General features: G+C 43.6%; 1 protein-coding gene across 1 annotated transcript in view; it reads left to right on the top strand.

The window, feature by feature from the left end:
* Nmt (N-myristoyl transferase) overlaps positions 1-15,661 on the top strand; it is a 63,302-nt gene that overhangs the window by 11,353 nt on the left and 36,288 nt on the right. Inside the window, exon 4 of the mRNA XM_037434366.2 lies at positions 14,745-14,878. Within this exon, the coding sequence (XP_037290263.2) occupies positions 14,745-14,878 (134 nt within the window). The remainder of the gene's footprint in view (positions 1-14,744; positions 14,879-15,661) is intronic.

The following is a 15,661-nucleotide window of genomic DNA, read 5'->3' as shown; positions in this document are numbered from 1 at the left end:
ACCGCTTTCTCTCCTCTTGTCCCGGCGAACAAACACACTGGAAGCTAAGCATGGAGGAAAGAAGTTATGTCATGTGCACTTAATCACCTTGACCACATAGCTTAATTTTCTTTGTGTAAGCATTAAGATTCTGGGGAAATATTACAACGCTGTGTGGGTACAGGCAAGTAAACACTTCAGCAACAGGTTTAGAGTGATTTGTGATTGGTCCTCATTTGTGTGAAGCACGTGTTTAGCAATGCATTATTATGTGCATTAGCAGTGACAAACATTGATAGATGGTGTCCGACTTTTTTTTCTGTCTCGCTCATGAAGTCTAATCTCGTGGTCAGAGTTGCTTTCTTGCTTATGTCAGGGCTAATTAATGCAGCCAGGCTTTCCATTTTCTGTAGTGTCTCCTTCTTATCTATGTTAAGGGGGGATGCTACACCTTCCAAAAACTCTTTTATTTTTGCGAGTACCTCAGTCAAATTTGGAGAGCCTATGTATATTTTACTGCTGATTTCAAAAATCTAATTCTTTTTTTGCTGTGACAATTAGTTTTAAAGATATAATGAACTGCGACTTTTTCAATTAAGGCCTAATTAGCTAATTAACTGTAACTTGGATATTGATGTGCAACCTATAGAACCAATTCGGTATGTTCACAGTGTGCAATAAAGTATAAATCATTGTTCTGGGCTATTTCGAAGCAAAGTTGTGGGATGTTGAATATGACATGAAAAATTTCCCCATCTACACTTGAAACAAAAGATCCATTTAGAGAATTTTCTCCAAAAATTATTACAATAAAACTTACTTTACGACACATCCAAAAAAGAAATCGTAATGATAACCCAGATAGAACAAGAGATATTGCTCCGGCATAATGGGAAGCACATGATAATTGTCGTTTTGAGAAATCGAGAAAAAACGTGGGCACACATTTTTATTGCAGAAGATGCAACAAGACAACCTCAAAACGCACCAGAAGCATAGTCTGAATGCATTCTGTGCTCATGCCTCCTCTTCACTAGCTTCCGGAGTTCCAATGAGGCTGTTCTTTTCTTGTTGGAGACAATGCTGCGACGGTGGTCTTTTTCTCTCGCTCTCCTGGCACCAGTACTTGTCGCATTCATGTCCATTTCACCTAAGATTGCCGTTGCAGAATTCAAATTGCCCGTGTTGAAGCGCAGCACTGCTTCTGCAACAGCTGCTTCAACAGCGAAGAGGGACGCATGGTGCTCCTTGGGGGCCAAACTCCAGATTACCGAATGTAGGCTCTCGTTGGAGTTCTGCGTTTTGCCGCGTGCGCACCTCTGAAGCAGGGCTCTTTCCGAAAGCCGGGTATAAACCGGTAGTAATGCCTCTGCCACGTCTTTCGGTAGATTGTAGGCATGCCTGGGGTTTGGCTCACCCTTTGCTTTTGCGGCATTGTGCCGACACCATGAAGTTTCACCAGCTGGGCACAGACTGTGGTCCGAGCATTCATCAGTGGAGGTGACGTGGCGGTATGTGGCCATCACAGCCTTTTGCATCTCGCCCACGTCACCTTCATGCGATTTCAGAGCCCGGCCATAAATGTGCTCAGCCTGGTGATCAGCTCACCTGTGAGCCTGCCTTTCCCACCAAGGCCTCTTTTCCCATCGCACTTTTGTTTCTGCACCAGGTTTCTCAATGCGGTGCCCATCCGTTTCTGTACATGATTAATACAGTCTTCCTTCTGCACGTCAATGTAACCATACACCTTGGCGTCTTGTATGGCGCAAAATGTCCTAGAGTCTCCATCAGACAGCATAGTTGTGTAGCGCAGGCCATGGCGTTCAAGCGACCTCTGAAATAGAATTAGAGCCGCCTCCACTTCCATTTGCCCCGCTTTGCTGTTCGTATTTTTTTGGCATTTGTGGTTAGCCTTCCATTCTTGATAGCCCTCACTACTAGGCTTTGGGCCCACCTCGCAGCCTAGGCAAAAGTTGGAAAGAACGACGTAGTCCAACACGTAGCCACTAAATAATTCGATAACTGTGCTCACGCCGATGTGGGAAGAATGGCCTCGCGTCTTCCACGTGCCGTCGTAGCTAACGGCAATATTGCCCCGGTGGCCGAAGCACAAGTCATCATAAATTGTTCTAACCTTTCCGCACATTCGCTCATAGCGGACTCAGCCGCTCGCGTTGCAGCGGGTGCCAGCGTGTTCTTCAAATGCCGCTGAAACGTCTTGTGGTGCATACCGCGGTGTGAGATGCCCATTGTTGCGAAAATATCGTTCATTTTCGTTTGGCCGTTGCCGGTAGCCACCATCGCCCTCGAAGCGAGAAGATTCACTTCAAACGGATTGCACGTTTTCGTGCCGTTCGCGCGGGGCGAAGTCCATTCATTCGCGATCTCGCCGCACCTTTCACACTGCACTAGCACTTTCACGGCAAGTCCGTAGTCCCGATCCCCTCTGACGATCGTAGCCGGTCCGTCGCAGGCTTTGCAACACAAGGCACCCATTATCGCGTTTAGGATATCTAGATGCATAAGCAGATAAGGAGCAGCGTGGTCCGAGTCCTGTGCGGTTGCCTCGCTACAACTCGCGGTGAAAAAGTCAATTTTCCGTGCAGTTGCTGGCGCCGATGAAAGCCGGTCGAGCGTCGCTTTCTCCCGGGCATGATTTTCTTCAACTTCGGCGTTTGTCACCACCTTGGCGTCGATTCGTAGTCGTCCGGAGTTCGCTTCACCGTCATCGTCATCGCTGAACGGCCGCGGAGCGTCGACACATCGTTCGTCGGAGTCAACCAAGGGCTCTGATGACTTCGTAGACTTTCTCCCACGACCTTTGCGTTTCCTGCGACCAAATGCCTGCACGGTCCGATACTTTTTTGCGTTTCCAGGCATGGCGATACGATCAGAAGCTTCAGAGTGCTCTGCCGATTTCGAGGCGTCACAGCGGTAACCCTTTCAAAATGGCGTCGGGTCGCGTATGCAGGCGCAAGCATGACCTACTACACTCCTGACCTGCCCAGAGAGCACCTCTTCCAGCGCCCACGTTCTAGTTCATACCTTCTGCCGCTAGGGCCGTAACCTACGAGCGGCGTGGCGCTAGGCAGCACCTGCTCGCTGACGTCATCTTCACTCTTTGTGGTCAAATTTTGACCAACAAAGCACTCGTAGTGCGTATTTATGATCCAAAATTTAGAATTATTCAGAAATAATAATACTAAAAGACATTCAGAATTTTTTTGCAATAAAATGCACGCGACCACGCATAGGCTGCCCTACATCGTGTAAATCTACGGGTTCCCACGTTTGTCAACCAGTGTGCTATAAATACTCAAGCGCTCTGAACACCTTGCTTAACCAGCAATGTATGGGAAGAAATAGTCACATATATGCCGCCAGTTCACTGCAGAATGCAGGCATTCTTATACCAGCGCCTACAAAACAACCGTAAAGAAACAGACGAACAGGTTATAGGTAGCGCCACCTACGGCGAGCGATTGAACGAGAGCGGGGACACGCGCTCCCATAGGAACCCCGCTATCTGAACAGGTCAGGAGTGTAGTAGGTCATGGGCGCAAGCCGCGAGCTTCCAGCCAACCGGAAAGCGCCATTTCAGTCACGTGCGCCGTTTAGCCAATGGCAGTGAGCGCGGCTCTTCGTCTTTGAGGCCCCGTTTTTCGAGCCGGGGAAACGCTCAATGTTGCTTACTGAATAAAAAAAAAAAAAAACGCTGAAAACGCGTTCTTTCAAACAAGACCATGGCGCCGATCGAGCGCGTAGTTCCCGCGTATCGTAGAGCCGAAACCTGCGCTATTCGCCCTCAATTTAAAGGGCAGGACGCCCGTTTTCGGTTTTTTAAAGTTGAATAACGATAAAAGTTGATGGTATTCGGCTATGAAATTTTGTAAATAGGTGCGCAATGATGTCGGGAACGCGAAAAGAAGGTCCGCGAAAACTCGATTTTTTGGCTGATTTTCGGTCCCGAAGTGCCGCGTATGAATGATACTTTAGCAGTGGATGAGACAGTTTAGTCAGTTTAGACAGTTAGACAGTTTAGTGCACTGCACAACTTCATTTAGAGCAACAGTAGGGTCTCATTTGCAATCAATAGCTAAACTGCACAGAACGAAAGCATCAGCTTCAGAACAGCTCTTTAATTTGGACAGGCGTTTGATGGTGTTGCACACCATCACTCCTGCAGCCCCTGTCTCGTACCTGTGTCGTAATACGAAGCACAAGAAGAAATCATGGTTAATCCCCAAATAGTCAAATTCAGTGCTCTGCTAAAATTCTTTGATTAGCTGCTCTTGGAATACGATTAGCCAGCAGAGCCAATCTGACAGTGTGGTTGGTAAGTTGGCCCTGTATAGTTATTCGCATTATAAATTTTTATTTCAGTCTGCCAGAACATATAACCATTCAAACTGTGCAAAATGTAGGCAAAGCACTGACGCAAGAGCAGTGACCCCACCCAATTTGCTCACTCAAGGCTAACTGCAATACTCACGGAAGCATAACGTGACATCGGTTTTTTTTAGTATAGTGACTGGTATGCACAATTTCTCTAGATATCATTGCCAACCCGGAACGAATCTGGTCCGTAAAGGTAATGTTTACTATAATCTACATGTTTAAAGTGAAACGATGCTGTTATACCCCGAAGTGAGGAGACTGTAGAAATGAAAGTGGTATGTGTGCTCCTTAGCCCTAAATTTTCTTATTTCAATTCGTGAGTTGTGCATGCATTGTCGGCCACTAGCATTTGTGGAAGAAATCTTAATTTTGTGCAAAAGCCACAGCTCATAGCCTCAAGTGTAATGTTCCAGTCTGTAGTGTTATTTGAAACTTGCACGGTGATAGATTAAATGCAAGACAAATATCTTAAATAGAGCAAAAGTTTTAGTTTTGTCAACTCTGTCTTAAAATCTATTACAGCTTCACTCTATGCCCTTTTGCAAAGAGGTAAAAGTCAGCTGGCCATTACTGACAATGACCAATAGACCATTATTTATTTAGTAGGTTAAATAGTACTTGTAGTAACTGAATGTGCTATTTATTGGACACACTGTTGTATGGCTTATTTCAGTAAATGCGAATTGGCACTTGTTATGCTTATTGCATATTTGAACACCCAATAAACTGGCACTGCAGACTTCCAGCAAAATATTGATAGAGAGGGGAGGTCGGGGGTGGCATTTTGCATTATATTAAACTTTCCAGCCATTCAGAGAAACATATGAAGCATGAAGTATGCTTTTATTTCCGATTAAACGCAAACTTTGGCGATTTCTTGAGGTCACTAGATTTCAATGAAATTTGCTGGTTACGTTCACTTGCACGTTTTCATCATTCGTCCCCAATTACAGGCTGAATAGATACACAGATCTCTTACAAAGTTTATTTACTTATTTATTTTCAATACTGTCGACCCCAGTGCTTGAGTCAGTACAGACGGCATATTGCAGATAGTATTCATTCATACAGAGCATAGAGTAACATTCAATTACGCTATTGATAAATAACAACAATATACAAGGAACAATGAATTTTCCACACAGTGAAAAACAAGGAAACATTCACACCAAAATTTGTTACACTCCGTTAGAAAATATGTATATATGTAGCCATCTGCAATATCGGCAAACCATCATTACCGATAATTGCATCAGACAAACTATTCCGCTTTTTATTTTTGTTAGGGAAAAAACAACGAAAAAATACTGAAACGAGGGACATCACTTTCAAAGGCACCAAATTTTTCTGTATGCATGATATCAGAAGAGCAAGACAAATGACAGTGACTGGATTAATAATATGTGCAGATTTCTAGCAGCAAACTCAGAAAACTGCTGGTTTGCACATACCATGCCAGACATTTGAGCAATGCATTGAATTATCAAAAAGAAAGAGAGAGAGAGATAGTGAAATAAGAAAAAATTATCCTCGTTTTACCAAACGAAGGCGAAAAGGTAGGCCTGATCAAGTACTGTGTGGCCTGCTACAACGTACTGTGCTAAAAGGAAAGAGGAAAATCACAAACGTATGTGAAGCATAGATGCACTACAGTATGTTTCGCATGGTTTCTAACATTGCTGCGCTGAATGCAGATAGAGTGTCGGCATTAGTAACGCTTTCATTCAATTTATTCTATTTGCGTATTGTTAGTGCAAAAAACGAGTTCCTAAAAATGTCGCTATTTGAGGAATATTCTTGCAGACTATACTTGTGCTTATAACGAGTAGGGCAGGACTGTGAACGTGTGACGTACTTAACATCTACCTTGTAGTGGCCATGAAGCAACTGGTACAGGAACCTCAGACGTGCCTCTTTTGCCCTAGTAGTTAGTTTATTAATGCCAGAAGAAGCGAGAAGGTTAGTGAGAGAATCTGTACGTTTGAACTTGTTGTATAGAAACCGTATGGCTTTGTGTTGCACTGCCTATAATTTGCCAATACTTTTTAAATAAGGAAGCCAAACTACGCTGGCATATTCTAATACTACCAGTCTTATGAACATGGTGTAAGCCAAGAGTTTTGCGGGCGCTGGTGCAATTCTCAGTCGTCTTTTTAGGTAGAAAAGTTTACGAAGTGCGACCGCAGTGACATTAGTTATGTGTGTGTCCCATCTCAGGTCAGATGTTAATGTAATGCCTAAGTACTTATGCTGCACAACATTAATCAGTGTTGAACCATGAATGGTGTAAATGAATTATGATGGATTCTGTTTGTGTTACCGTCATAGCTGCAGATTTTTTAACATTAAAGGAGCACTGACATCAACTTTACTCATGCCAAGATTTTTGGGTCAGTGAGTAGCTATAGACTCTGTAGCAGCGATTCGCGACCTAAAACACAACTGAGGGATGAATAACTATCACTTTTATTGATTTATATTGCCGCGACAGGTTGGCCACGTTCAAGTAGCCCGCCGCAATCATCGTGGCAAGAGCACAAGCAAGACCCGGCTAGCATGCGCCACGCGTTCGTGCGCTCCGACAACGAGGAAGAGGAAGATAGTTAGATCTGTGCCACTCGGCTACTCGGACTTGACGACCATAGTCTTTAGAATCGTGGGCACAGTCTTTAGAATCGTGGGATCTGTGCCGAGTGGCACAGATCTAACTATCTTCCTCTTCCTCATTGCCGGAGCGCACAAACGCGTGGCGCATGCTAGCCGGGTCTTGCTTGTGCTCTTGCCACGATGATTGCGGCGGGCTACTTGAACGTGGCCAACCTGTCGTGGCATTATCACTGGTATCTAGCACTATTCAAAACAGCCGGCAATCCCACCATTTTTAGCGCTGGGAGCACCAGCAGCGGCTCTACCTCGCAGTCACCTCCTGATCACGCCACAACTGACCACTTCTCCACAGGAAAGAGTGACGTCAGGCTCAGCTGCTCCGCAAACATTTCATCTGCTAGGCAGACACATTCAGTCATGCCTTGTCACCTGCATTGCTGTCGTCGCCAAACAAAGTGTTGACCCGGGTTCAGTATGATAGTCCAGAGCTTGGAATCCCCGCGAATCGCAACGTTGCGAATTATTTTTGCTTTGATCGACCAGATGTGCCCGAGGACGCATGCTTCAGCCATGTTCGCTCGTGTGTCTCAATTATCTATATCGGTGTGTTTTGGCGTGCAAAGCGTTCAGGTATATGCAGAGGTGTCAATGCATGATAGTTATCGCAAATGAGCATCAGAGGAGAAATAGTATGTTTCCTGCTTGCCAGGTTATTTTTTACGCCTCCAGAGGGCCCCACCTATCCAGTCTCTCACGGTTGACAGGGTATTACCAGTTTTACGTGGACGCAAAGTCTACAGATGAACTAAGAGTCAACGATACCTGCGCGTTACTTGTTATTGATGATATCTGACAATACGCTGTTCCACTTTTTAAAGCTCGTGGTCATGTTGATGTGCAACACATACGTGATATGAAAAGACACCCTTACGACGCTTTTCTTGTGTTTCGAACTAGACGAATGCAACTCACCTGCAACTCACAACGGTTCCCCGACATGCTGACCGACAAGCGCACGTTTATGTTCTTTTCTTTCGCAGTTCTTCTAAAGGTGGTTTTTATCTTGATAATTTTACGAAATTATTCAAACAGGTGCGACGAAGATAAGATGCGACGAGCGAGTGCGTTTCTGCGCTTCGGCGCCAGTCGGTGCCACGATAAAAACACTCGGATCGTACTCGTCATCGATCGCTACTAGGGAATCATCACTCAGCATGGTATTTGTGGAATGTATCACACCGAACACTTACCACTAGTGTCGATGTCGCAGGGCAGTCTATTTTCCGTTTTTTTTCTTAGCTTTTCTACGCTGTTTGACATAGAATTAAAATGACTTCCACGCGACGGATGTTGTTCAAATTTGGCCAAGAAGGCCTATGCATACAAAGCGGTCGAATGATGGGCACATCTCGATCTTGAAATGTGATGTCAGTGCTCCTTGAATAGACATTTGCCACTTAGCGCACCAATCTGCTGGCTTGGTTAGACATTCATCGAGGTTAATGTGGTCTGTGAAGCTGTTTATCTTCTTGTAAATAATACATTTACCTGCAAACAGCTTGATATTACAGTCAATGTCTGACCCGATGTCATTTATGAAAATTAAAAATAATAGCAGTCCCAAGACGGAACCTTGAGAGACACCAGAAGTTACGGGGGCTATGTTGGACGTATGGCCTTCATACAGCGAACTGAGAGCGATCTGTTAGAAAATGTTTTATCCAAAAAAACAGTAACCCCTCTCGTATCGCACTTTCCAGCTTTATGAGGAATTCGCTGTGACATACACAATCAAAAGCTTCAGATAAATCAAGTAAAATCATATCTGTTTGGCTGCGATTAAAATAAAAGCTAGATCATGAACTACCTCGGTTAGCTGCGTAACAGTGGACAGGCCACTACGAAATCTGCGTTGATTAGGAGACAAAACTTTATTTTCTAGAGAAAAAGTTGTGTGTTTTAAGATGATATGCTGTAATAGCCTACATGAAATGCTAGTGAGGGATATGGGCCGATAATTTGAAACCAATGAATTTTCTCCTGACTTAGTCATGAGTAGGTATTGTTTTTGCAATGTTCCAGTCATCTGGAAGCTGTGATAAGGTAAGCGACTTTCGAAAGATTAGCCCAAGAAACTTGCTACACAGTTCCGCGTACCTTTTAAGGAACTCCTTAGGAATATCGTCTGGACTACTGGATTTTTTAGGATCTAAGTCAAGAAGTAAGTTCAGTATTCCTGCATTTGTGACTTCTAGGTGATCGATGCTTAGCGAATCGCGACATAATATTCGAGGAATAATACCATTATCAGTTGCGAACACCGGCCAGAAAAAATTGTTGTATTCGTTAGCCTTTTCCGTTCTTTCCCCTGGACTGGTGTGCAACTCTGTGTTATTGGTGGCATGAAGGTATCCCCAAAATTTGTTTGGATTGCTTTTAATAAAGCTTGAAAGAGTAACAATAAACTAGTATTGCCTGGTACTTTTTGTTTTTTGCTTAAACTCTGATTTTGCGCACTGCAGCTTCTGTTGGATGGACGCTTTACACTGATGGTTTTTCGCAGCCACACGCAACCTTTTTAATATTCGCTTTGCCTGCATAACCTCACGTGTTATCCAAGGATTATTCCCCAGAGCTTTCTTGTGTTTCTTTGGTATGAAGTTAGTGACACAGTACATAACAGTAGATTTGAAACTTAGCCAAAGTAGATTAGTATCACTGGATGAGTCGGAAGCTAGCTGTAAAAAGTCATCAACTCATGTGTAAGATGGGTTAATACGCTGTTATTGTCAGTTCTTTTGAAATTAATTACAGTTGAGCCACACTGTTCACATGCAATACTGGAGCCAAGCAGCAGCAAGCATATGACTATATGATGGTCAGATATGCCGTCAACTACGTCAGTTCAAACAAGCTTTTCCGGAAAGTGCTGACTAATCGATCTGATCTAATATGTTTTCAGCAGTGTTGTGGAAGCGGGTTGGAAGTAATACGATTGGCTGAAGGCTAAAGTTCAGCATTAAGTTTATAAGAGCGTCCGAGGCAGATGATGTGTAGTTAAGCGTAGTCCAGTCATTGTCTGGTAGATTAAAATCTCTCATAAGCAGGCTACGAGAATTGCGAACATGATGCTGCATGAAGTCATGAACTGCAGTTATGCATTCATGTCTGCATGACAGGCTTCGATAAACGCATCGAATGCATATGGGAGTGCTATCGCAAATAATCCGTCAGAAAATTGATTCAGCATCTGTTACAACTGGAAGCGATACATATGAATGGCATTTCTTTACGAGTAGAGCGACGCCCCCGCCAGGAGAAGGTCTATTACAAATAACGGAATAATTTGGAGGAACAACTTTACTATCAAATATCTCGAACGAAAGCCATGTTTTTGTGACACCTACTATATCAGGACTGTATTTTAGTAGAAGATTTTCGAGAACATCTAGTTTGTTTAGAACACTTCTTGCGTTAATATTTTATATGGTCAGGGCTTGGATTTTGCGTGTGGATGAGCTTGGCGAGTTTGCGGCCTTGATGGCACCTCGTCTTTTTTTTTTAATGGGAACCTTGTTGTTCTTTTCGTCATCCCAGATAAAGGCTTGGTGATTATTAATAAATAATTTGTCAAGTGCCTGCAATACCTTCTCCCTCTTTTCTCGATTTTATTTAGCTCTGTTCCATATTTTTCATATAGGCGAAAAGTCTTCTCCAATCGAGAAGCTGGCGTTTTTCAGTTTGCATTAGTTTTTAAGTATGGATGATTTATGCCTAAAGTCTAACAACTTGAAAATGACTGGTCTAATTTTATTTCATTTCGCTCGTCCCAGGCGGTGTATTTGTTCGATAGAAACGCGTTCTAGGCGGAGAGTGTCCTGAACAATAATCTCATTCACTGCTTGTTCAAGAATTTCACTCGTCTCTCCGTCAGCTTCAGGTGTACCATAAACAATTAAGTTCGATCGCCTACTTCTGTTTTCTAGGTCATTGACCTTCCTTTCCAGCAATTCATATGAGCGTTTCATGCTGACAAGCTCTTCCTGGCAGAGACTAACCTTCTCTTCGAGTCTTGATAAAGCGTATAGCCTTTTATCAATATTGAGAAGCCGCTTTTCCTTTATACATTTAATATCAGTGGCGGTTTCCTTTAATGCACTTGCAATTTGATCTTGCGTAGGCCCCGGGTTAGTCTCGATGTCTCCCCCTAAAAACAGTAGTTGTTGCAAAAACATCCCAACGCAACATGGCATACAAAAAAAACGTGGGCACGGTAGCACAAGCAAAAAAGGATTGTCAGAGCATATCTATTTCCCGTATTTCTTCCTCACTTGCACAAGGAAGACCAACGGGTTGTCGAACGTCCGCATGCCTGAAGCGCCACCAATCTATAAAATTCATAAAAATGAACTTTATAGATTGCCTCGACTCTCCCAACTGGCTTCCAGCAATTATTGGCAACATTGTTAATGTGTGACAATGTTTGCGTCAAAACGACAGAAGTGACGGAACCAAGGCGCCATTACATTGTCTGCTGTTCACAAGGCAATGATTGCATGTGTTGCTTAGCCAACGTTTTGTTGGTCGGCGTGCGAATTTCATTTCGTTGTGGCGATGGGTGGCAGATGGTGTTGCGCTGTGGTTGCACACGATTCCCCGTATAATTACCTGGACATTAAGGAAGCACACTCGGAGGTTACGATTATCCTTCATCTCGACATTATATTGTTACAAATAAATATAGCACCTGGAACTATATAAACTCTTTATTTAGGGCGAACTTGTGCCCGTAAACTCAAAACTAAATATGGTCAGCCAAAAATGTCTCTTGCTCGCTGACTCCAACTTCGTCGGTCTCTTCATCTGCCCCTCGAGTCTCGTGCCGGTCCCGTGGCGTAGCATCGTGGCGCGTGCAGGACGCCGTTCCATGGCGCGGCTTTCTTGCTACTTGCTTGGCGGCTTTTACGAACGCGAATTGTGGCACACGTCTTCTGCGATGGTCGAGCTGTGGCAATATATTGTTTTAGCTAGCAGGGCCGGCTCACTTCACGGAAACTGCGTTAATATCATACCGGCAGAAGGGGGTCCAGCGTGAACATCATGGTAGTTTACTAAGCGAGGACATTACTGCATAGAAACACTTTTTATAATGTATACAGGGCGCACCATGACAGTCTAGTGCGTCGTGCGAAAAGTGGCGCATACGTACTTGGCCTAAATTAATTCTCTCAGCCCTGCCAGCACAATTTCAAATCCCGCTTTTGCCAGACATATGCTCTCTTCCTATAGCAATATTAAGAAGCTTAGTTAGTCCCCAAACCTTTCAGCGGTAGCATTTTACCGATCACAGCCCCACAAACTTGAGTGGCATGGACAGGTCACTGTCAAGATCCACTGTCACTGTCAAGATCGAGATCTGACAGTGGATTGTACAGCCAGCAATCGCCATTCCTCTTCGGCGATTTTACTTGGCCTCCACAAGCGTCCGAATCTCAGCTGTATTTTTCGACAGCTCCGAGGAGCTTATCATGCATCGGCACATTCAGTAACAGACGTGATGTGGCTGTTGTGATGGGGGTCACCTTTCCCCTGAGCAGCTGTTTTTTACTGCTTTCGCAGGCAGCTTTTATACTTCGTGCTGGCAAGACCGGCATGCCTTGCATGGTTTCCGGTTTGCATGGTTTTCACCGCCGCTTACGTTACACAAAGATAGTAGTGCGGTTGGGTTTCGGTTTCGGTGCCGCACTTTTTTGCACATTTAAAATTATTCTAAAGTTTGCCGAGTATTTCTGCTATCAGGCCCATAACAGGAGTGTCTGGGGAAAGGCACCATTACTTAGGCGTGGTAAAAAAATCACCGAAGTTGGCCTTAAAAGGGGAGATGCGGGTCGAAAAACGCATTTTTTTCAAAACTACTGGTTTTTTATTTTCGCCTGTTTTGATAAGAGCAGTACCTCTACTGTTACGAAAAAAAAATACAGGTCGAGACTTAACTGGAAATGCTTTAAAATTGCATCTAAAGAGCACAAGGTGCCTGTTAAAAGGTCCGAAGTGCGCAGTCTTCGAGCACCTTGCCGCCGATAAGCGCCGCCGCTCACCATTGTTGATCGAAGAGCCTCACTCTTCAAATAACGACAGTTTCTTTCGCCGATGCAGCACAAGAAATAATACAAAGAAGCACGCTCCTGCCCATTTTTCGAGCGCTGTGACTGGCTTATGACGTTGTACGGATCGGGGACCGCCATTGGGCGCTGCGCGCCTATATGTGCTGTGAAGCCTATAGGCGGGGTTCATGTTTTGTTGAGCAGCGCAGCTGAACAATGCTTTTCTCGTGTAATTATCCCAGTTATGAATAAAAATGCCAATGCTGGCAAGTGAAAGCCGTTGTGCGGTGCGCTCTGTGGGAATAGGCTACGAGCAGCTGGTCCAATTTGTGGCAGTTGTTGACTTGCAAAAGCCAATGCATCAAAAGTCATTCACACCCGTTAGACGGAAAGTTCATGATGCGACAATGGATGACGTCAGCGCAAATCTTACGAGGTCGAAAGAGCTCGCACTGAGGGAACTTAGCAAGGACAACATTGCCATTGTGTACGACGGTATGTGGCACAAGTATGGCCGCAAAATGGCATGACACTGGACTTAGTTTGGATTTCGCAGTCCTGTCCAACTTCTTCCTAGCTTGAAGTTGGCACAAGGCTCTGCCAGATGGAGCGGAAGTTTGGCAAGCGTTTCATGGCCCTGTCTGGGAGGAGTCCACTCGAAAAAAACGAGAGGGACAAACTCATGCTCCTGGCTTATTTTAGTGGCAGTGGCCACTACAAGAAGGATATTTCTTATTGGTGGGCGAATTTCATCAGATTCAATGATATTTTTTGTAAATAAAAACTCAATTTTAACTTTAAAACTCGTTTTTTTAAAACACAAATGTTGCCTTTTTTTTAATGTGCCCCTCCTTTTTTGAGCACTTCTAATGCTTGGATCCGCATAAAATTTTGCCCATTTTTTTTTCCAAAGTATGACGAATGAAATTATCTAGTTTATATTTTAATATTTTATTGAATAATAAAAAAATTGTTGTAAACCTTCACTAGGGTAGGTGAAATATGAACTTTTTACGTCTATTATTTTCACACCTATTACACATTTTGTAAGTGCTTCCTAATTAGTTATTTGCATTCTACACTTTATTTCAAGCATTATGAACTATGAATGGTAAAAAGTTACGGAAGTTTAGGGATGAAAAGGGGGGGGGGGGGGGCAAAAGGGTTAAAGTTTTTACTTTGTCATGTTGCAGACCTAAAAATCAAGAAAACAAGAAAACTAATTATATATTTGAAATCAGCATAAAAAGTTCCATAAACAGCTCAAGTTTCATTTGCTCTAGGGTGAATATTAAAAAAAAAGTGTCTTCGAGTAGCATCTCCCCTTAAACATGAAGTTTTGATGTTTTCTATTTTTAATTTTTTTGCTTTGGTATGCACCTGATATTTAGTAATTGTGAAAAAATTATTGCATCAATCACTTGCTTTATCTATAGTGTTACTTCCATAATTGAGATACCTGCCCTGTGCGTCAGAACCAACTGTTTGCAGTTACGAGCCCTGCAAACAGTGCCAGTGCTTGCTTGCATGGTCCATGTTTCAATTGGCTTTGAAGATTATGCCAGCTGTTTGAGCTCAAGGTCATCATGGGCCACTTTTTGCAGTAGTGCTAGTTTAGGCAAAGGCAGACACTTTCATTTTATTGTTTTCCTGCAGATGAAAAGTTGAGTGCCAACAATGTCAACGAGCCGATAGAGAGGGGAAAACCAATTGAAGAAATCAGAGACCAGCCATACTCTTTGCCATCTGACTTCACCTGGGACACTCTGGACATCAACAATCCAACCATAGTAAGGCTCAATGTTCATGTTAGGCTCAGCTTCCTTATAGATTCTGCATTTCATAGCATTGCTTAGCATGAAACATTTTTCACCTTATTGTGAATGTTATTTCAAGTTTGTAGAGGTTGAGAGCACGTTCCGTTTGTGCCTCATTCTCTAGTTAGCGCATTGTGTTCATTTTGCATTGCTTGGTTCCTGGGAATCACTATGTTAGAGCACTATAGCGGCCATAGCCATGGATGGCTCTAAGCTTGTTTGCAATGCAAGCCATGTTTCTGCCTTTCGAAATCAAGATGTTATGACACTGCTGCACAGCATGCTTGCATATGTCACCAAAAAGTGCCCTCATGTGCCGCTTGTGATGGCCATCCATCCCACTTGAGATAAAATAAAACCTTATTTAAAAGAAGGTTTTGCTGGACAAATATTAAATTGTAGTAAAGTGTAAGGTATGCATGGCTTTGTTGTTTGGCATGTACATCCACAGTGCAATCTCGCTTTGCTCACATACACATATTGTATACCAAATCTACGGCACTAGAATGCCAACATTGAGCCATTGCAGTGCCAGCAGCACAAGTAGCTGCCTCGGTGTCTGCTGTAACTGCCAAGCAAAGCGTACCTTGTAAACAAATCGGAATGACCAAAGAAGTTTAGGATGGGCGGAGTGGCACATTTGTTTTGGAACAGCACCACCAAAATTCAAGATGGCGATGACAAGGTTTACCACCAAAGAAAATCTGAGTGCACATGGGCTTCCTCAGGAATGATACGGCTCTGCCTTTGTGAGAA

The sequence above is a fragment of the Rhipicephalus microplus genome, chromosome 1, assembly GCF_043290135.1.
Source record: "Rhipicephalus microplus isolate Deutch F79 chromosome 1, USDA_Rmic, whole genome shotgun sequence".
NCBI lineage: Eukaryota > Metazoa > Arthropoda > Arachnida > Ixodida > Ixodidae > Rhipicephalus > Rhipicephalus microplus.
Note: the sequence above shows the minus strand (reverse complement) of the source record. Positions and strands in the feature narration are given on the sequence as shown.